This window comes from Lycium ferocissimum, chromosome 9 (genome assembly GCF_029784015.1).
Source record: "Lycium ferocissimum isolate CSIRO_LF1 chromosome 9, AGI_CSIRO_Lferr_CH_V1, whole genome shotgun sequence".
Lineage (NCBI taxonomy): Eukaryota > Viridiplantae > Streptophyta > Magnoliopsida > Solanales > Solanaceae > Lycium > Lycium ferocissimum.
Genome location: NC_081350.1, coordinates 29,231,173 through 29,254,519, shown reverse-complemented (window position 1 = coordinate 29,254,519; position 23,347 = coordinate 29,231,173). Strand labels below are relative to the sequence as shown.

The following is a 23,347-nucleotide window of genomic DNA, read 5'->3' as shown; positions in this document are numbered from 1 at the left end:
GTATATCCATATATTTCTTATTGCTAAATAAAAGATTAGGGCTAAAGTGACATTATATTTATTATTGCCACTTACAAATATAAACGTGTTCGTAACTGAGAAAAATTAAATTAAGGATAGTTTTGAGCTGTGTAAGCAGCCACTAATACTTACGTTAGGGTAGGCAGTCTACATTACACTACTCAAGGTGCGGTCCCTTCCCGAACCCTACGTAAATGCGGGACCCTTGTGCATTGGACTGCCCTATATGATAGTTTTACATAGTAATATTTATATACGCATTAGAAATATTCTCTACTATTTTATTTTCTTTCGACATAAAAGTTAACATCCATCGACTTGTAAATGATAATTAACCAACTTTATAATGACCGTGTTTAGACTCTCGGCCAAACAGGCTCTTAGTATGGGACTCAATTCTCTATTTTGCTTCTTCATCCCAATGTTGTGCTCTTTATCTTTTTTCTTTAAATCAAAATTGGCCGGAAGCTATCCTATTCAGTTGAGATATGTTATGTGAAATGACATACTTATTATTTATTTTGCGAGATACAAAATAATATATGATCATATCCGCTTAATACTTATCATTAAAATGTTGTTTTTGATATATCCTTAGGAATATAAACATTTACATAAGTGCTAATAATAGAAACCTAGAACTTGTAATTGATAAGATTGAAACTAAAGAAGCACTTAATAGTTGTAGGCTACTTTTTGGCTCGAAATCATCATCACAAGCGGTGTTTATTAAGAACTATAATTCTGGTTAATTAAGTAGTATACTGCCAAAATAATAGTCTGTCCAAACTTTTAAAATCTGCTTATTTAGGAATTTTTTTTTTTGAAAACTGTTTTCAATCAAATACTTTTGAAATGTAGCAGTTTGTGTTTGACTAATCAATTTTGGAAAATACCTTTGCTAATATTAAGCAGCAATTTAAACACCAAAACTGATTATAGAGAAAGCTACTTTTTTCAGCTTATGAAAAATATTTTTTTTCTACTACTCAACACACTTACTTTATTTATAACAGCTTGGTCAAATACCTTAACTCTTTAAAATAAATATTTTTTTTAATAAGAAAAGTATTTTTGGCTTCCTAATGGCTATAAGAAAGAGGAAACCGCAAAATTTAAGGTGACTATAATGGCTGCCGCCTGCTAATGATGAAATACATCATGTATAACTAATATTTCGTGCAATCCAAGGTATAAAGATAGAGGCTATCCTTAACAATTTAATGAGGAAAGGAATTACTTTTAAAAAAAACATTGAAAGTGTTAGCTTGTCCATATAGAATTAGTATGGTCTGGAAGCATAGGCTGAACATAATATCTGAGAAATTTATACTAGATTAAGATTAGGAGTCCATGCAATTCAAATTACCTGCAATTTTTAAATATTACAATTTTATCCAACATAAAATTATTTCCTCAATACATAGTTTAGCTTTTAAAGGGCATAAAAGTCGTTCAATATTTGAAGGATATTTTGGTCAACCAACATTTACATTCATGCTTTTAAAATAATATAGATTAGTAACGTTGTTGTTAGTCATTAGGAGGTATATTTGGGAAAAGTTAGTCTATTTTGAGAAAATTATTATGGTTCTCTTTTTCCTTTGCAATTGTATTTTAGAGTACTCTGAAATCTGAATAGCTTTATTACATTGTTTAGTTTTTCGATATTCAAACTGAATAATGTTATTTTTTATGACAGTGCAAAGCTGGAGATGCAGATTGAAATATGTGTACCAATTATATATGGGCGAAAAACTACACCCTTTATAGATGCATTCTTGAATTTCGAGGATAGGTAGGTTTTGCCTTTTTTGGTATGTTTGTTTGTACTTTAGAATTATTGTTCTTCTTTATTCTCCATTTTTCCTTGTCATGTGGCTAGAATGTTTAGGTGCCACATTTTTTGAACAGTACAAAAATGATTAGCTATTTCCCTATGTTTCACTTCAATAGCATAATGAAAAATTCATGGTTGATTGCATTTAAATTTCTATCATATTTTATTTCTTCAGATAATTTTCTTATTTTGAGTTATGTTAAATTTTGGACTTTACGTTTTGCATTTTGTGTATGGAAGATGTGATGAACACATTTGGTCTTTATTTTTTTATTTAATATTGATAGATAATTTTTTTTTCCAGTTTGAATCGTTCAGTAATTGCTATTTTCATTTAGAATTACCTTTCTTCTTTTTCCTCTCTATTCTATTCTGATGGAAACATTTAGGCTGCAATTTTTCGAATCAGAAAATTCTTTTTATTTTTCTCATTTATTAGTTGCCATTTTTTAAAATTTCAAAAACCTCTTAAAAATGTAGTAAAAAATGATTAGCATGAATGGTTAGTAAAAAGACAATGGAAATGAAAATTTGTGTTAAGAATAATGACGGAAAGAAGAAGAGTAAACTTTAAAGACTAAGGGCTCATTTGTTTTCATTAAGATTAAGACGTCTAAATCTGAATGCACATCTGAATGATTAAGATGTTGTCTCTAGATCTGGACACTGAATGATTAAGACTGTTTGTTTTTTAACATCTGAATGTACATAATGTATATACAATTCAAATAATAAACAAACTAAATGTCAGAAAATAAATACAAATTTAACAAAAAAATATTATTTGATAAAAAAATGAAATATATATTTTGCTAGTAGTGGTGGTGGGCGGGGGTACTTTTTTTTTTTGGAGGGGGGTGGGGGGGTTGCAATGGGTCCGGGGGTAGGATGGGGGTAGTTGGGGATAAGGTAGATGGGTGGTGGTGGGTAGGTAGGGTGGGGGTTGGGGTGGAGTAGGTACTGGTGGGTAGGTAGGAGTGGGGGGTTAGTGGTCTTTGGTGGTGAGTAGGGGGTAGGGTTGGGGGTAGGTGGTGGTTGTGGTGATAGGTGGTGGGTAGTGGAGGGTTGGGGTGGGTGGTGGGAGTGAGGGAGTGGGGTGGAGCCGGTGGTAAACATTATCCATACAAAATACCTCTTAATGATAATAAGACTTTATTCAAGATCTTAATGATTAAGACCTATTCAGATCAAATAAGTGTTTAGATCTTAATGTAAACAAATGCACTTAATAGCTTGAGGACTGAACCATTCAGATTCAGACCTCCATTAAGTGCAAACAAATAAGGCCTATAGAAAATAAGTTTTCTAACTATATAGAAGAGGTTTGCTTGGGTTTAAGTCGTCAGTCAATTTAAAAAAAAAAAAAAAAAAAAAAATAAGTGTGGGCCCCATAGTAAACACCAATCAATAAAAAAAAAAAAAAAAAAAAAAAAAGTGGATCCCATATTAATAAAATCAAGCAATATCCAAAAAAAAAAAAAAGTGAATCCCATATTAAAAAAATAAATAATATCAAAAAAAAGTACATCCCATATTAAAAAATCAAACAATATTCATGTAATTTCTCCTTTTAAATAAGTCTTCTCTTTTAAAAAGTATTAATAAATTTTTGCCAACTTTATATTCGTAATCGTAGCAAACACTAATATAATAAAGTCTTGGATACGGAACACAAACTACAATGTTATATTAATCGTGTTTTGAACATAATATATATATATATATATATATATATATATATATATATAGACACACACACACACACATACACACACACACACACACACACACACACATATATATATTACTTTTCTACTATATAGAAGAGCCGGTTTATAAGCAAGATCATCGTCCGTCCTTTGGTCTCACTTTTTTATTTAAGGGCAAAAAAATCCTTTGTGGTCCCACCCACTTTTTTATTTTGAGGGCAAAAAAATGACATTTTATACTTTATATTACCAACTCTTCTAAAAAGAAGATAGAAATACTTTATTATATTTCTATTTTTGTACTATATATAAACATCGGTTTTACCCATGCTTCGTCGATCACTCTTAAAAAAAATAAAAAAAATAAGGTGGACCCCATACTAAAAACGCCAAGCAATATTAAAAAAAAAAAAGTGGACCCCACCCTCTCCAAACTCATGAAAAAAAAAAGTAGACCCCATATTAAAAAAACAAGCAATGTCAAAAAAAAAAAAAAAACCCATATATTAAAAAATCAAACAATATTCATGTAATTCCCAAAGTATCCCCATCAAGTCAATAATAGTGAATTCATTGCCACATGCGTATCAACCCATTAGTGGGAGCAAATAAAATTATTACACAGCAAAAAATATGGACTCCATATTATTGCTTTTCTTCAAAAGGATAAGTAGGCAAATACATACAATTTTCTTTCTTTTCTTATATTAGCCTGAGATCTAATCTAGCTATTTAATTGCTGTATTTGCTATTCCGTCATGTCATTTATTTGTTATGTTTACTAAAATAAATATACTTAAAATATTTATATTTTAAAATAAGATAGAATTTAATTACTTTTTCATTTTTATTCTTACTCTAATAAATGTGAAAAGAGATTAATATCAAATGGAGATCAAATAATGAATAAGGTAAATTAGTCAAATTCTAATTCTAATTTACGTTTCCTTAAAAAACCATGCAAAAGACAACATGACAAGTAAAATGAGCTAAACTAAATAGTATTTCTTCGTTTAAATAGAAAATCAATTTCTACTTTGTTTTGTTTTAAACATGTAAAATTAATTTAACAATTTGAATTAGAATTATCCAAATCAAAATTTGATAAAAAATAATAAGTATTTTACACTTTTAAATTAATCGAATTCAAATTGAAAGTATCAACTGATGCTTAAATATTGCTACTGTCTTATCTCAAAGAGAGGAAAATAGTTTCTTTTTAAACAAGTCTTCTCTTTTAAAAAGTATTAATAAATTTTTGCCGACTTTATATTCATAGCAAACCCAAATATAATAAAGTTTTAGATACGGAGCACAAACTACAATGTTATATTAATCGTGTTTTGAACATAGTATATATATATATATATATATATAATCACTATCCAAACATAACTACATACATATAGATACACTATAATCCAAAGTGTTGGGCCCGTGCTGCTGCGCACGGGCATAAGCCATCTAGTAACTACATAGAAAGAGCTTTGCAACAACGAATATTGTCTATGAAACAATGACATGACTTTCTACTTTGCAGTTATATCACTTTTTGGACTTTCAATTTTTGCATAGTGTGTATGGGAGGTATATTGAACACATTATATAGTTTTCTTTTAAATTTATTGGTGATAGATAATTCCTTTTCTTTTAGTTTCAATTCTGCGCATTGTTGTTTCCATGTTCGCTACCTCTTTTTCCATCATTTTCACATTTTTCATTCTGTATTCCTTTTCAACACTTATATAAAGTATGGAAGTTATAATAGTATATAAAGATTAAACATACTATTAATCTACCCTTAGCGTTATTTTATACAAATTTATATTTTATTTTTAATATAAGATTATTACTCCAACTTTGTCATTTATTAACTTACTCCCGATTTTTCACCAAAGTGCTTGAGCTTGACTGTTTGAACGATTATGGCTATGATACACGTGGCACACTTTGTTTCGACTCCTCCAAGAATGTTTACAAGGCAGTGCTGATTATGCAACATCATATCCCAGATTATGATGATGAGTTTGTTATATTTGAACTAAAAACATGTACTTTGGTTTGAGTATAATTGTAAGGAATAATTTTAATAGAACGTGCTACACTGCCCCCTCGCCTATCCAAAATTGTTTTTTAATTGTTAAATTACTTGTTATATTAATCACCTAAATTTAAATAGCGTTTTAAGCCATGCATGATGAATCAACAAGATGTGACATGCAGTCATAACTAAAATATAAAGGCCAAACCCATCGACAAACATCGGTGGTCGTCCACTTCTTTTACTTGAGCACCTAAAGTGGCCCTTGTTCCATTTAGAAGCACCTAAAGTGGCCCTTGTTCCATTTAGACACTTCAGGTGGGTCATTCCTATTCCACTTAGACACTTTTTGCACTGTTATCGAAGCAAAACCAACACTGGTCGTCTCCTACGTGGATTAAGTGGCCAATTAAATTGTACCAGCTCATTTAAATTGTGTCAACTCAATTAAATTGTGCCAACTCATTTTAATTATAAATTCGTGGAGTTTTGACCATTAAAAATTGGGGCTTTTGGGCTCTTTGGATGTGCAATGAGGCGGCGCCCCCTTTGGTGCTGGTTTTGCTTCGATAACGATGCAAAAAATGTCTAAGTGGAATAGGAATGACCCACCTGAAGTGTCTAAATGGAACAAGGGTCACTTTAGGTGCTCAAGTGAAAGAAGTGGACGACCACAGGTGTCTGTCGATGGGTTTGGCCAAATATAAATATAATGTTAACCGATAAGAGTCATAGTCATGATTGAGCAAATAAAACGTCGAGGTGAAACATACATCAAGAATGTCATCTATCGGGAAGTATTAGGTTAGGTACAATCATATCATATGTCGGCACTTAATTACATCAAAATTTATCTCATTACACGTCACACCTACCTAAATAAATTTAATTGTTTAACTTTGTAGGTATAGACGATCTATACTGTTTTACATTGAACAATCAAATCAGTTAAGTAGGCTAATTATTTATTAAATTCAGCTTCATAATTTCTCTTTCAAATTTTCAATTACTCATTTTTTGTGTTTTAGTGTTATTTATCTATATCGTTTAATTGAATTGGGACACACGTGCAACGCACGTGTCCAAAAACTAGTATATCCAAAAGTATACTTCTCCGGTTTACCTCCAAAAATGTTATTGCACAAATAGAACACACATAAATAAATGATTTTATGTTTTGATCGACTTTGTGGATCGTGATTATTATTTGTTTGATTACAATTTAGAAAAAAGTGCTGCTCATTCATTGACAATGAATTTTCCATTTGAATACTAAATAGAAAATCAGCAAAAGTAGAAATTATAAGACATGCCTAGAACAAGACATCTCAAAATGCATACCCAGCATCTTGGGACATTAAAAGTCATTGCACCTTGCATCCCCTGTCTTCTACATAATTAAGGGCGCAACTTCCATCATTTGTGATTTTTGTGATCATCATCATCTTTCTAACTCACCTTTTCTTCGGTATCAACAATTGGACACTCTTTGGGAGGTTCCTCAAGTCTTGTTTCACTTCCAACGAAAAAACTCAGAACAACCTCCCACACCTTGGTGTAGAAGGCCTTGAACGTTTCTTCTTTGACAGGAACGTCAGTCTCAATCTTAAGTTCAGGTTCAGGGGCAGGAATCGTTCCAACTCCTAAGGGTTTTCCTAAAAAATAGCTTTTCGATAAATGCTTCTGAACACATTTAACGTCTACTTCTACAGTCGCCATTGTTTAATTGCATCAATTTTTTTCCAATTTCTTTGAATCTTCTTTCATCTCTTTACCAAAAATGATAATCGAAGGAATATCTGATGCAGTTTCTAATAAAAACATGTCGAATGAATACCCCAGATTGAAGGCCAACAAATATTGATATATTTTGTTAAGCCACCAATAAACTTCTTTTCAAAACTCCGTTATTCGGGTTTCATATCCAGAACTTTTTTTCCCTCCTCCTTCTTTTCTTCATCTCCAGAACTTTTTTTTTTCCCTTTCTTCCCATCTTCTTCTGATTCTTCATCTCCAGAACTTTTCTTTCCATCTTCTTCTAGTTCTTCATCTCCAGAACCTTTCTTCCCATCTCCAGCCGAAGAGTGCTCGAAAGAACGGAGCCTGTAAACATCAAACGGAGAAGAACGGAGCCTGTACAGATTGGGTGGAGATAAATGGAGTTCGTACATATCAGATGGAGAAAACGAAGACTGTATATATCAGACGGAAAATAATGGCGGTAGGCCGGAGTCAACGGGGGTAGACACGTGATTTTTGACCCTCATGGAGTTTTTGCACCGTTTTACTGTTTAAACATTTTTCTACATCTTGTTTTGTCATTTTGACTTTTATTCTTATTTTTAGTACGTTTTATTCGTGGGAAATCTAAAACAACAAAAAATATTAACTATTTTTAGAGTACAAGTTTTGTGTTCCAAATGAAGAAAAAGTACAAAAAAATAGGTTTCTTTTAATGTAGTCTTTTTAGCTAATTACTTTTGAATTATTTCTTAGTCTAGTTATTTAAGCTTTTGTTTTCTTTTTTCTTATTTTTGGTTTAAAGTTGTTGATTCATATACTTATATTGGTATTTTATTTAATCAAAAGAAAAAAAAAAAGGAAAATAGAACCAATAGTATGGTGCCACTTAGCCAAGATTCTCCCTTTTCCATCCATAACTAACTCACACACCACCTACACACCCCACGACACCTCACCCCGATGGTTTCTTTTCCATCAAGATATCTACAAACACCAATACACACAGTGCACGTCACATTTTTGGGGCGACCAATATTTGAGGAGAGAGTTAGGCATTTTTCATGGGGATTCTCACAAAAAAATCACGCCATAGCAGATATAGCACGAGAGATATATAGAAAGAAAGGGAATATACAGAGGGGCATATTTTCTTTGGGGAGTTTGAGAGAACGGGAGATATACAAACACATAGGGGAAGAAGAATAGATTAAGAAAAAACAGAGAGGAGAAAAAGGATAGAGATTTTGACGACGATGTACACACACAATTGACAAAAACAGAGGATAAACACCATAGATGGATGAAAAAGATTCCCAAATAGCAAAAATAGAGGGCAATATTGAGCTACGTATAGAGACAGCAGTGAGAGGAGAGGATGGATATACAATAGAGAGAGACGAGGAAGTGATGCGCACATATCCTTTCTTCCACCCCTGCTTCTATCGGGAAACACCTCTAACGTTCCATTGGACTACCACCCCAGAAATCACCTCTAATCCACCCCTTGAAACCACCGAGAACCGCCCCTGTTTCAGTTTAAAACCAGTGACAAAAACAGCTCCAACAATCACCGTGAACACCCATAAATCACGAAAAATCAGCAGAAAATAAATGGGAAGTAGCTGAGGTCAAAAAGGGAGGTTGAGGGCTTGTTCGAGTTGCCAGTTCTCCGGTCGAGGTTCATTTGATTTCTGTTCTGAGTTGTTTTGAGATTCAATCAATCAACGTTTGGATTTAATTTGAGGTCCAATTCTTTCCCTGTCTCTTTAACTTGTTTGATTTCATACGTGATTGTTGTTGAAGTGGTTGTTCTTTTGTTTTTTGCTTACTGGATAAACTTTATTCTCTTAACCATTTTGAGTTTAGTTTGTCCAAATAGATTAGATAACGTTTACTTGAGCAAAACAAGAAAGAGAAATTAGTGGGTCGTAAATATTGGAGTTGAATAATTGAACTGAAGGAAGTCAATTTGAAACAGATTTTCCTTTAACTAGTTTGTGAACACTATTGGGTTGCGGGTTAAAATATGAGAGGGGATTTGAGCTACAAATGACTTTGTTACTTTATTTTTGTTTCATTTGGGTCGTGTTAGGCTCGTGAATGAAAATAGGCAATTTTAGGATAATTTTGGGATTGGTAGGCAAATATTAGGTTCATTTAATTGCTTGCGTGTTCTTTATTTGCTTTCAATATTATGTATTTAGCCTGGGAATGCCCCGAAGTACAATGTAAACAAGGAGGCCGTTCGTGGACAAGACTCGGGATGTCGGGTGAAGCTTAGTTTATGATAGCTAGGATAGTGTAGGTTTACATTTTTCTTATTTTCTTTTTATCCGGGTTGTAATAATTTGGACAATATTTTTGGACACACTTTCTAGGCGTGCTTGCTTATTGATGTGTTTACCTAATTGAGTTTATTCCTAAGCCAATATGAGTCAACTAAAGCGACCGTGCTAAAACCACGGAACTTGAGAGATGCCTCACACCTTCCCCTCGATCAACATAATTCCTTAATCCGAATCTCTAACAACAGGCTTTGACGAAGTGATAGGAGGAAGAAAGACATTGAGTTATGGTTTTGTTTTGTTTGAATTTGGTGTTGCGGCTTGGTGTAATATTCTTAGACGATATTTATAATAGTAAGGATTAATTCTAGTTAATAAGATGTTAGCCATTTGTTTGTAATACATTAACTTGGATGTTGTTGTAAAGACTTTATTTATTAATATGAAGATTTGAATTGTTTAATTCAAAGTTCCAGAATAGTTCCGATAAAAATTAAAATAAACTAGTTTCAACGAACGTATGTTGTACGTTAATAATTGCATGCTAATGTTCAGTAGATTAATAACTACACGTACATATATAGGCAATCAATAAAATGCCTTGTAGGTTCATGTTTTTATAACAAGGGCAGAATTGCCCTTCGTTTGGGGTGGTCTTTAAATTTTGCCCCTCATATTTGAAATCTTTAAATTTTGCCCTTCGCATAAACCCATAGGTTCCAGGTTCGAACCCACGCGCAGTCAAAATTTTAAAAAAAAATTCGCAAGGCAAGTTTAAATTTCGCTATGCCCCCAACGGCATACACTTGTGAAGGAATTACCAAAGTTATGCCGGACCCGGCATACTTATGCCTTATGGGCAGACTTGGCATAAGTATGCCGGTCGCATAACTTGATAATTCATTCAAAAGTTTATCTTAGGATCCGGCATAAAAGTTTGCCCATTAAAAGTATGCCCCCACCCGATAACTTTGTGAAGGAATTACAAAGTTATGCGGACCGATACTTATGCCTTATGGGCGGACTTGCATAAGTATGCCGGGTCCAAGATAACTTTGATAATTCCTTCACAAAGTTATGCGCCGGTCCGGCATAAAAGTTTGCCCATTAAAAGTATGCCCCACCGCATAACTTTGTGAAGGAATTATCAAAGTTATCGGGACCGGCATACTTATGCCAAGTCCGCCCATAAGGCATGGTATCCGGTCCGGCATAAAATGTGTAATTCCTTAACAAGTGTATCTTGTTAGCGATAAATAAGTTTAAAAAGCCTTGCGAATTTTTTTTAAAATTTCGATCGCGCGGGTTCGAACACGGGACCTATGGGTGTTAGCAAAGGGCAAAATTTAAACATTTCAAATATGAGGGGCGGGGTAAAGCACCCCGAAAAGAAGGGCACTCCGCGCAAAAAAATGTTATAACAACAACAACAACAACAACAATAATAATAATAATAATAATAATAATAATAATAGTAATAATAATAATAACCACATAGTTATTATTATTATTATTAACAACAACAATAACCAGATAGTTGTTTCGATTATTTAATGCTTCGCCGTAGGTGCTCCCCGCATTATCAATTTTTCTTTTCTTATTAATTTAGCGCCCCTATTCTATTTTAACATATTTGTGATGGTTATCTTAATTTACAATCTTTGTAACTTTATAGTATACCCATAGATTGGTCAATTCTTATTTGGAAAGCTGTAATTTATTAATTGTATGTCGGATTATGAATCGTGCAACCCTTTAGTAAAATTGATGCTACTATACAACTTATTGTTGTTAACACTATTATGCTTCTTGGTCAAACATTTGCAAGCAGCGTTTATTCCTTGCCCATATTCTGCTCCCTAAGCAATAGCATATATTATTGCTCTATTCGCTTCCTTGATAATAATCCTTTTTGAAAGAAGTGAGCATCAAACAAAACTCAATTAATTTAGTTTCTTTGCAGTATAGAATTTCAACTAATCAATATATACCTTTTCTAATAATAATGCTCTTTGCTACAAATAAGGACAATGTGCAGCACAAAAAAGAGAATGAAGCACAAAATTGTGTCAGCAAAATATGTTCAATTTTAAGTCTTTATAAAATTATTGAAGCTGGCAAAAAAACATTGGTAAGAACATAGATAATGACCCTAAATAAATTGAGTCTGAAGTTACCCAATAATGAGTATTCATGCAAAACAAAAAGCAAAACGTGTATAAGTTAAACAAGGTGATCAAAATAGGGCGCTTCATGAAATTTTTACATATTTTTAGCCATTTTTATTTTTAAAATCTACGATCCATGACATATTACGAATTTTTCACTTGTCTAAGTTCAAAATCAAACGACACTATCTTGAACTTTTCACACTAAAAGGCCACTTTTTAACAAATTTTCAAATATTGATTATCTGAAGAAAAAAAAAGAAGGAAGTGAAAAGTGGCTAGCACATAAATTTTTTATTAAATTTTCACCAAAAACAAATACCAAAAATTGTAAAATTTAAGTGACAAAGTAAAAAACTAGTATTGAAAAAAAAAAAAAAGGGGTGGGGCGTGGGGCGTGGGGGGTGGGGTTGTAAAGGCTGAAATGACCAGCATAACCTTGCAATATCTATTCAGACCTTCCTTGGCTGGAAACTGGTGTTACATTACACAAACAATGGCTACAATTGAAGCAGTAGCATCCTCTATTTTCTCTTCTCCCCCAACTTCCTACAAATTCCCATTGCTTCCCAATTCTTCAGTTAGACTTCAAAATTCCACACATACTCCTACTCTTTCTCTCAAATCCATTCTATGTCCCCATCCTATTCCTTCAAGAAAACAACAATGGTCCCAACTTCACTGCTCAACAGTTGAAGTCACTGAGGAAGTAACAGTACAAGAAGAAAAAACCCAAAAAAGTAATGAAAGAAGAAAGCTTTTTGTTCTAAACTTACCATGGTCTTTAACTGTTCCTGATATCAAGACGCTCTTTGGTGAATATGGAATTGTTGATGATGTTGAGGTACTCTCTCCATTTCAATTTGTTTGTTTAGTTTTGACTTGATGCGTAATTCAAGAAAGTTCTACCTCCATCCCATATTACTATATTATCCTTATCTCTCCAATTAATTGTGCTCTAATTAATATTAGTTATTTTAAAAAACAATTAATATTAAGGGCAAAGTAGGAAAAAACTTAATTAATTATACCTTGATTTTGTAAATAGATAAGTATTTTGATATGAATATTTATAGTAATGTTGACAACTACTATGGGATGGAGGGAGTAAAAAAGAGTTTTGAGTCTTGTTATTAAATTAAGGATATGTAAAATGTATCAAAATGTCCTTTAATTTTGTGATCTTAGGTACGTCGCATGGAAAGTTGGAATTAAAGATTTATTAAAAAAGAAAAAAATATTCTTTTTGGAACGGACTAAAAAGGAAACTAAGACAAACAAATTGAAATAGAGCGAGTATTTTTCTTCTTTTGAGTATGTGTATGTTTATCTGGTTGTTGAACAGAAGGTGTTAACTTTTTTACCCTTTGGGGTTGTTGAATTAGTAGATTATAAAGACCAAAGATGGAAAGAGTAGAGGCTTTGCCTTTGTGACAATGTCTACTGGAGAAGAAGCTCAGGCTGCTATTGACAAATTGGATTCTTATGTAAGTTGTTTCTTGGATTCTGACTGTAATCCCTGTTATGAAATGTCGTTCCATAATGAAATAGTTGTTGTGTAGATTATTTACTTCTGGAAAATAGTGTCATAAAATAATGGATGTTCGTTTGTAATTGATTAAAGCATTCTTTATATAACAGCAATACTCCGTTGAGATTATCTGTGCTAGAAGATATTGTTCAAATTGTCTCAAGATTAAAATTGAGGGTGAGAGAAAGAAAAAATGTCTAGCAAAGGACAACATAGAAAGATGGGGTACATTGTGCTAAAACATTAAGAAATGGTTTCTGGTAAGAGTTAGGAAATACTGAATAGAGCATACACAAATACACAATAATTCAGGGGTTGATTGATGATATAAAAGTACTTCTTTGGACTTTTAAGTAATTATAAAGATTTATGCAATCTGTTACTTTTCTTTGTGCAATTTGTTTGGACTGTAGACTGGTGAATTTGTAACTGGGCAAACAATCTTGGATAGTTAAAGAATGTATTTTACCTAAAGAAAGAGGGGATTATTATTTTCGGACATGATATAAAATTTCTTGCTAATGATTCTTAGAAGCATTAAAAATCTACTGTAGTACTTCAGTTGTGGATCTGAGAAAGGAAAAAAAAAAAAAAAAAAAAAAAAAAAAGAATGTTAGAACACGTTTTTCTTTGACCTGCCTTACCTTCCATCTTTTGGGTTTTCATAACTGAAATTGTTTCCTTGTTAGAAAATTTAGCACACAAGTTCACTTTGGTGTTTCATGAAAATGCTCACTGAAGGATAAAAATTCCTTATGATGCACAAATGATCATTACTAATCTCTAAAAAGAGAGCTCCATCATAACATCTTCCTAAATCATTATATAAGTTCTATACCAGCTAGATTTCTAGAATACAACCATTACATTCATATTCTGTCTCACCTCAAATAAGGGGTGTTAGCGTAAGAACTGTTTCAAAATGTGGAAGTATCTTAGTGTGAATGAGTATCTTAAGGGATTACTCTTTTCATATGCAACCTCCTGCTTTCAAATTAGTTTTTTCTATGCTTCTTTGCGTTATTGTTTTCGTTTTACCCCATTCCTGTTTGTTTCTTCACCCTTCTTTGTCCACATTTTGGTGGTACAGGAATTATCAGGAAGGATCATAAGGGTAGAATTTGCGAAGCGATTTAAGAAACCTCCAGGAGCTCCTCCTACTACAACCCCTCCTCGAGGGGAAACACGACATAAACTTTATGTTTCTAATCTTGCATGGAAAGTGAGGTCTACCCAACTGAGAGAATTCTTCTCTGCAAACCACAATCCAGTTTCAACTAGGGTTATTTTTGACAATGCTTCAGGAAGAGCTGCTGGTTATGGTTTCGTATCATTTGACACAAAAGAAGAAGCAGAGGCTGCACTATCTGCTTTAGATGGAAAGGTATACATATTTTTTTCCCCAATATAATCCTTTGATCTTATTGATTGAGGATTCTCTATTCTATTACTCTGCTTTCAGTATTATAAAAGAGTATCTTTTCAACTAGTCAAATTCTTGAAATAAGCTACACGATCTCATTTTTATGTTTCAAATATTAATTATTTGTCACGGAGCAGGGCATTAGCCCCAAGGCACATGGTAATATCGAAGCTATAGTCGAATACTTGCAAGAAATTTTGAAAAGAAAATGCCTTGGGTTGTGTTGTTAGGATTCAAGGTATAAAGTGAGCACGGAGTATCTTTGAGGTGCATGGGTTGAATAGCTTAATATTGGTTCTCTAAGTAATTTTAGTAGCGTAGTTTCTTTATAGACATATCACCAAATTGTGTTCATTATGAATGTCTGTTTAGTGAGCGATGGTAGACTAGGGTCATGTTCTCGGTCGGGGACGGGGGCTAGGGCTGGGTGGTAAGTGGGTTCAGGGAGCGTCTAGGTTGAGAGTAGGGTCCTGGAACATTAGGACTTTGTCGGGGAAGTCCATGAGCTGAATTCAAGATTAACAGTGAGGATTAATATAGCTTGCGTCCAAAATGGGTAGGATCTAAAGCTAAGGATGTGGACGGGTATAAGTTATGATTCTCGGGTGAGTCGATGTATAGGAATGGGGTAGGCATTTTAGTAGATAGTGAGCTTAGGGACCAGGTCGTAGAGGTTAGGAGGGTCAATGACCGGATGATGGCGATTAAGTTAGTCGTGGGAGGGTTTACCTTGAACATTATTGCTTACGCGCCACGAAAACGAGCTTGGACGAGGAGGAGAAGAGGCGCTTTGGGAGGATTTGGACGAGTGGTGGGAGGTATACCGCCCACCGAGTTATTCATGGGGAGATTTCAACGGACACGTTAGGGGTCAACCTCGAAGGGTTATGATGATGAACATGGAGATTTCGGCCGGAGTCGGGAAGAGGCGAGTCTCACTGGATTTCGCTAAAGCTTTTGATCGGGGTAGCCAACTCGAGTTTCCGAGAGGAGAAGCACTCGTAACCTTCCGTAGCTCGACGGCCGCGACGCTAGTGCATCTTCGTTTCCCTTTAAAAAAGGATAAAGGTCTTTAGAAAGACATGTCATTTCGACGAGAATCTTACGACCCGCAAAGCTTGTACGGACGAGATTAGAGAAGAGTAAAAGATCGAGGGAAGTTTGACTTCGCCGAGTGCTGGGGATGGGAGAGAAGTCACGGCTGCTGGGTCGGGAGCTGGGGGACACGAGCAGATGCGGACAGACCGCAAACCCACAGTGGGCCAGAGATGTTCCGGTCTCGAGGGTCGCCGCGGCGGGCAACCGAGGATCAGGGTGGGAACGAGGTCCGGCGGGCGGAAGCAAGAGCGCCGTCACGCCAAGTCCGGTAGCGACGACGCGGAGGCCGGCCATCAGGTGAAGGGCGCATGCGAGCGAAGCGAAGTTGGCAATTTCGGGGCAAAACGGCTTAGCTTTTCGAACGCACATATACGCGGAACTCAGAGGACAAAGGCAGGAAGAAGTTGTTCGTGCTAGCCAAGGCGAGGGAGAGAAAGGCACGAGACCGGATCAAGTAAAGTGCGTCGAGGACGAGGACGGCAAAGTATTGGTGAGAAGCTCTCATCGAGGTGGCGACCTTACTTCCATAAACTCTTGAACGGGGAAGGTGACAGAGACATTGTGTTGGGAGATTTGGAGTACTACGAGAGCGCCACGATTTTAGGGTATCAGAGAGCATAAAGGTGGAGGAGGTTATGGGTCTTGTCGTAGGGATACGCAGGGAAGAGCTACGGCTCGACGAGATCCCTAGCAGTTTTGGAAGAGTGCGGGCGAGGCATGTTCGGGAATGGTTGGCGGTTGTTTAATGTTATTTTTAAGACGGCGAAGATGCCCTCGAGGAACGGAGTGAGTATGACGGTTCCTTACGTACAACAAGGGTGATATTCAAAGTTGCGCCAGTATAGAGGGATCGAAATTTGCTAGCCACGCTATGAAAGTGTGGGAAAGGGTGGTGGAGATGAGGGTGAGAAGGTGTGTCTATTTCGGAGAAACGGTTCGGATTCATGCGGGGCGCTCAGACTACGAGCCGTTACTTGTGAGAGATTGGCGGCGGCGATATGGGGAGAGGAAGAAGGACTTGCACATGGTATTCATTGACTGAAAAGGCCTACGACAAAGTGCCGAAGAGGTTTCATGGAGATGCTTGGAGGCTAAGAGGTGTACCTATGGTGTACGTTAGAAGCGATAAAGGACATGTATGATGGAGCTAAGACCGGGGTAAGGACGGTAGGAAGAGACTCGGGCAACTTAGGTGGAGATAAGGTTGCGCGAGGGATCGACTCTTGCTTTTGTTTCTGTTGCCTTAGTGATGGATTGTTTGACGCGGCAAGTTCAAGGTGAGGTGCCATGGTGTATGTTATTCGCGGATGGCATATTCTCGATTGACGCAGACACGCGGCGGAGCGAACGCTAGTCGAGGTTTGGAGACAAACTGCGGAGTCTAAAGGGTTCGGGTTAGTAGACCAAGACAGAGTACTTGGAGTGTAAGTTCGGGACGGACCAGCCAGGAAATGGCGTGGAAGTGAGGCTTGGTACCCGAGGCCGTCCAAAAGAAAGGAAGTTTCAAATATCTTGGTCTATTATACAGTGAAACGGGGATATTGACGGTGATGTCTTACATCGTATTGGTGCGGATGAAATGAAGGCTCGGCTTCAGAGTCGCCGCGTAAGAAGGTGCCACCAAAACTTAAAGGCAAGGTGTTCTACAAAGTGGTTGTGAGACCGACTTTGTTGTACGAACAGTATTGGCGATCCAAGAACTCTCATGTCCAAAAGATGAAAGTTGCGAAATGAGAATGTTGCGATGGATGTGTGTGGGCACGTCGGGCGAGATAAAAGATTAGGAATGAACATATCCGAGATAAGGTGGGAGTGGCATCGGTGGAGGACAAGATGCGAAGCGTGATCGAGATGGTTTGGGCATGTGAGGAGAGAGACACGAGATGCCCCGGTGCGGAGGCAGTGTGAGAGTTAGCTATGATGGGTTCGGAAAGAGGCAGAGGTAGGCCAAAGAAGTATTGAGAGAGGTGCTTAGACGAGGATGTGGCGCGATTCCGCCTTTTTACCGAGGACATGACCTTAGATAAGGAGGTTATGGAGGACTCAGATTAGGGTAGAAGGCTAGTAGGTAGTCGCAGTTTTGATATTTAGTCTATTGTCGTTTGATTCTTGCTACTATATGTTGTTCTTTGTACTTCGATTATCTTATTTATCTATGGTAGCTACCGCTTCCTTTTCTCAGACTGCTCTATGATGACTTGCTCGCTTTCTTTAGTTTCATTTTCATTTTGCTTTGAACTGCTTGTGCTTATCTGACCTTTTCTTATCATGTTTTCTCTTGAGCCGAGGGTCTTCCAGAAACAGCCTCCCTATCTTCCGAGATAGGGGTAAGGTCTGCGTACACTTTACCTTCCCCAGTATGTTGTTGTTGTATGAATGCTTATATAATACTTGAGTTTTGTTTGGATTAGACGCAAACGTGGTATTACTATGAAACAACCCAAAGCTAAACGTTCAGAATATTGATATAAGGCAATCTTAAAAAAATAAAGAAAGAAAAAGCTGAATGCTTGAGCCTGAAGGTGGAAATTGGAAGCTGAACGCTTGAGCCTAAAGGTGGAAATCGGACTCCTCCAAATTAAATACTTGAGTTAAAAATATTGGATCCTGAACTAAATGTTAAATCTTACATTTTTTTTTATAATCAACACACACACACACACACACACTCTTCTTTGAGTTAGAACTCAATTTTTGTATAATCTGTGCTACATTTTTGTGATTATTTATATGCAAAATGTGATATCTAATTTTGTTATTCTGATGTATGATGATTCCAAGTACTTCTTAAAGAGTGCTCCTTTTGTTTAGCTGTCTCATTTTTCTTGACCAATGATTATTAATGTGAAACTTGATGACCTATAAAACAAAAATTGTTACCTGTCTCAAAAAAAAAATAAAGGAGAATCTTGATGTTTCATTGTGTTGAGGTGAAAGTGGATCCCAGTAATGCAACAATACAAGTAGCAAAGATGAAGATACAGTTTCTTTTGGAGTTGTATTAACATAAATTATCTCTTGAGATATTTGGTGGAAATATTGTTTAGTCAATTATTAAAGATCCCTCCTCCCTCCGCGCCCCCCCCCCCCCTCCCCGTTTAAAACAATTTTTTTTTTTAGTGTATATGAATGTTTCAGATGTTCAACCAGTAGTCTTGAAAATATTTGAATTGCCAATGGCTTTAAATCTAGATTTTCCACTGATTTTATCTGATGGCTCCTCGGGAATTCCTTTCCATTAGATGTTTACATACTGGATCGTAAGAAAGAATTTATATTTGTAGGAAGTGTTGTTAGTGTATATGTAGAGAGAGTTGCGGAACATATATACTCCCTCTGTTTCAATTTGTTTGTCTGGTTTTGACTTGACACGGAATTTAAGAAAGTAAAGAAGACATTTGAATCTTGTGATCTTAAACTAAAGGTATGTTGATTGTACTTTGTTACCTGTTCAAACAAAAAAAAAAAAAAAGAAAAAAAGATATGTTGATTGTATCAAAATGTCCTTTATTCTTGTGGGTCTTAAACGTGTCATGCGGAAAGTTGGAATTAAGGAGTTGACAAAAAAAGGAAGAAGCATTCTTTTTGAAACGGACTAAAAATGAAATTAAGACAAACAAGTTGAAATGGAAGAAGTATTATTATTTGGGGAAAAATTCGTGATGACTATGATGTATGTTTGACATCTCAATTTAAAAATGCAGGAACTGATGGGCCGGCCAATTCGCTTGAAATTCAGTGAAAGGGATGCTGATGGATCTGAAAATAAGGAAGAAACACCAACTCAGGAAAATCCCGAAGAGCCATAGATGGACTCCCTTGATTACACTTCTATGGATCATCGAGGTCCTGTTTAAACCAGACTACCCTTCTACTTATGCACATAGTTGATACGATCGTCACGTGATAACCATATTTTTTGTAGACTCCAATTTTTTTGTTTGACGTGGCTGTTTGGTCATACTTTGGTGACCTTTCATCCTGTTTCCTAGTTTATTGGTTTCTGAAATGTCTCTGATATTTATGTTATCATTGGTTAATCTTCATGAAAAAAAGAAAAAGAAAAAGAAAAAAGAAAAGATAGGTATCACTAGTCAAGTTGCATTAGCAACATTATATGATTTTCACATACAAAATACACCCCTTATTGATAGATCTTTACCAAATATTTATATAAATCATGTTACCAATGAGAGGTCCACCATCGAACCCGGAAAAAGTGAGTAGTAAAGAATTACATTAATCATCACATTTTCTGAAGCATAAATTTCAGTGGAAATCTGACTTTTCTTAGGGTCAAAGAGATTCTTCAAAGGCATTGGTTGAGTTTGTTAAACTAGTATCATCTCCTTCTTTTGCAAACTTCAATGGTGCTTGGAAAGAAAAAGCTAAAAGAAAAATGAGAAACGAAAGGAATACTAATTATTGATCCTCCTGCTGAGGAAGCTATTTGGGAGAATAAAAGGAAAAAGAAAAGCAATTATTGATACAACATCTTAAGTAGAGATTTAGATATACCTAAATGGATCTAACAAGGAACAAAAAGAGGAGTGTGAGAGGAAGGTATTTCTTGGATATTACAATTTGGAAATGTTACATAATTGACCATATCTTTCACCCACATAATCCAGGAAAGATACCTCATGACTGGTAAAGTTCAGTTCAATTACATTCTCTTCACTCCTTTAGTTTCTCATTTCATTTACTCCATTACATTTTCCCTGTCCATTCCTAGAATTTAGATCAATATTTAGAGCCAGACACTGAAAACGCCAAAAAAACATCAAACTTTTAAAAAGTAGTGTTTGTTGGACAAAATATTATCAAGAACCAAAATGAGAATATATACTTCTTCTCTCAAGTGGCTATATAGCCAAGATTCCCATTTCCCATGTCAAAGTCAGAAAGATAATGAAGAATACTTTTGGTTGATTTTATAAGTATGGTCTACTCTAATGGTTCTTACTTTGGGTACTCAACAAGTTAATGAAATAATTAAAAACTAACAAATCTTACATAGTGGTTAGTATAACAAGGTTTCTTTACTTTCTTGGTGGAAGTGATTGAGTAGATCTGCTTAAGGATGAAGATACTGGGAAGGTCAACTTTGTGAACTAGTTTACTTAATATAAAAATCACAGAATCTCAGGCAATATATATTACTTTATAGTGTTTTGTGTTAATTCAAGTGGCTTAAACCATAATTAAAGCACTGATTACTTTGATGAGTTCCCTACAAACATGACCATATTAGTAAATAAACCACTATCAACAACAAAGCAAGTTAAAGAAGGGATTGAGAAAAAAGAAGAACAAAGGAAAGAGAAACAAAACCAAATAAGGAGGAGGAAAAAAGGAAGAAAAGAAAACTAAAGGTAAATACCTATCACAAAGCATTCTTCCTCCCTGGCTTATTATTCTCTTTGCTTTCCACTTAACTACTTTATCTGTGCCACCCTCTTTCACCTTCACCTCAAAGCAACACTCATATTTTCTCTCTGTTTCATTCTTCCATTGCTCTTCACTTCCTTCTCATTTCTCTAATTTGGTTTGATTAGTCTGTCAAGATTACTGTCCTTGAAAGTGTGATGGTAAGTTCCTTTTTCTCGTCTATTTTTCTTGAGTTTAATAAATGGTGCCTGTAAATAGTTCAATAACTTGGGCACCACATATGAGCACAAGGGATTGTTCTCAAGGTTTCTGCAGTTTATACTGCCCACAATGGTGTTATATAATTTTCCCACCTCCACCTCCATTCGACTTCCCAGCTGATGATGATGATTCTGGTCCAAATTTATCTCCTCTAGTTATCGGCATCATAGGAATTCTTGTCAGTGCTTTCCTTCTAGTTAGCTACTATGTCATAATGTCGAAGTGTTGTGGCCACAGGATTGCTTTGAGAAGAAGGGATAATCATCTTAATAATTTGGAACTAGAAGATAATGACCCTTCAAATCATGAGGCATGGCATGTGCACACTACAGGTTTAGACGAGTCTCTTATCAAGTCGATTAGGGTGTTTAAGTACAAGAAAGGAAGTGGATTAGCCGAGGGAACGGATTGTTCTGTTTGTCTGAGTGAATTTCAAGAAGATGAAAGCCTGAGACTTTTACCAAAATGCAGCCATGCTTTTCATGTTATGTGCATCGATACGTGGCTTAAATCTCACTCCAATTGCCCTTTATGTCGCGCTAATATAGTGTTTGTAAATGCCTCACCACCTCCATTGCCTCATCAAGTTATTGAAGTTATCGAAGCTCCTCTGATGAACGAAAGAACCTCCGAAAACCAACCTGAAAACGATATAGAAATGGGGGTCAGAGAGGAACATGAAGAAGAAGTTGCAGAAAGTAGAGTCCCCCCCAAGAGGCTAGTAACAGAAAATATGAATCTACAAATTAGAAGATCAGTATCGATGGACCAAGTATCACGAGGCGTTTTATCTATAGCTGATATACTAAAGATTGATCCCGACGAAGATATTGGAACATCAAAACAAGAAGTAGGGGAAGCAGAAGGAAGCACATTACCACATTGTGTCTCAAGTCCTATGGGGATGAAGAGATCTTTTTCCAGTGGGAGATTCATGTTCCCTAAACGTGGAAGAGGACAAAACATGATCATCCCATTGAGAGATTCTTGAAAAAATTATGCCAAGATTAGGAGGATTTTGTGCATTTATGCACTTAGGTAAAGAGTTCATATAAAGAAAGAGAGTTTGAATAGGTTTTTGCTTTAAGTAGTTGAGGTTTTGTGCGTGTTGTAAGCTCAATCTTCTAATTTTGTTCTTCCTTTTTCTTCTTGTCTTCACTACCTATATTTTTTCTTTGTTTGATGGAGTATCATTTTGTGCTCACCATGTTAAAGCAAAAACAAGTTCAAATATTATGTATCACTTTACTATGATAAGATTTAACTGTTGGATTGGATTACGTAAATCCAAGTGATTCTCCCTCCTAAGCTAGTTCATATTTCTTCTACTTTACATTTGTTTCGTCATTTTACTGGGGAAAATATAAATTATTGTAAAATATTCTATTATTCCAAATGATTAATACTTTAAAAAAAGTTGTTCATCCTATTAAAGCACGTGTAACATCTACAGAAGAAGAGGGTGTCTCTCGAGAGTCATTAGATTCTATTAAACTTGAAGGAAAGCCGAGTTGGTTAGGAACGTTACATATATTTCATTACGTTCCCGTTCGTTCCATTTTATGTTGCATTATTTCATTATTAGTCTTTTCTAAATCAAAATAATACCTTTTTTATATTTAGGAACAAATAAATTTTAAATTCTTATTTTATTCTTAATAACATACTTTATAGCTACAGAAATCTCATGACATGTTTAAACTCGCAAGTTTTTTTCTTCTTTCTTCAATTTCGTGTATAATCAAACATTCATAAAATGCGGCATAAAGGGGGATCGTGCATACCCTCTTGGAGAGTACCTTTTATAAATATGTTCATCCAAATCCTCGAGATTTC

The 23,347-nt window shown here is 35.4% G+C and overlaps 2 protein-coding genes and 1 long non-coding RNA gene across 3 annotated transcripts; all 3 read left to right on the top strand.

The window, feature by feature from the left end:
• The first annotated feature begins 970 nt into the window (after positions 1–970).
• Positions 971–9,111, top strand: LOC132030191 (uncharacterized). The gene is made up of 2 exons (XR_009408001.1): positions 971–1,281; positions 8,494–9,111. It is a non-coding gene; the product is annotated as an uncharacterized LOC132030191 (long non-coding RNA).
• Positions 9,112–12,277: 3,166 nt separating this feature from the next.
• Positions 12,278–19,879, top strand: LOC132030190 (28 kDa ribonucleoprotein, chloroplastic). The gene is made up of 4 exons (XM_059419716.1): positions 12,278–12,651; positions 13,196–13,294; positions 14,429–14,722; positions 19,564–19,879. The coding sequence occupies exons 1-4, from the start codon at positions 12,304–12,306 to the stop codon at positions 19,666–19,668; spliced, it is 846 nt and encodes a 281-aa protein (XP_059275699.1). The 5' UTR covers positions 12,278–12,303; the 3' UTR covers positions 19,669–19,879.
• Positions 19,880–20,006: 127 nt separating this feature from the next.
• LOC132030189 (RING-H2 finger protein ATL52-like) lies at positions 20,007–22,797 on the top strand. The gene has a single exon (XM_059419715.1). It carries the CDS (start codon positions 21,492–21,494, stop codon positions 22,500–22,502), a length of 1,011 nt encoding a protein of 336 aa, XP_059275698.1. The 5' UTR covers positions 20,007–21,491; the 3' UTR covers positions 22,503–22,797.
• The last annotated feature ends 550 nt before the right edge of the window (positions 22,798–23,347 follow it).

Coding starts and splice junctions, on each gene's coding strand:
- LOC132030190 (XM_059419716.1), top strand. CDS start 12,304: ATGGCTACAATTGAAGCAGTAGCATCCTCTATTTTCTCTTCTCCCCCA. Junction 12,652..13,195: donor GAATTGTTGATGATGTTGAG/GTACTCTCTCCA, acceptor TTGAATTAGTAG/ATTATAAAGACCAAAGATGG. Junction 14,723..19,563: donor TATCTGCTTTAGATGGAAAG/GTATACATATTT, acceptor TTAAAAATGCAG/GAACTGATGGGCCGGCCAAT.
- LOC132030189 (XM_059419715.1), top strand. CDS start 21,492: ATGGTGCCTGTAAATAGTTCAATAACTTGGGCACCACATATGAGCACA.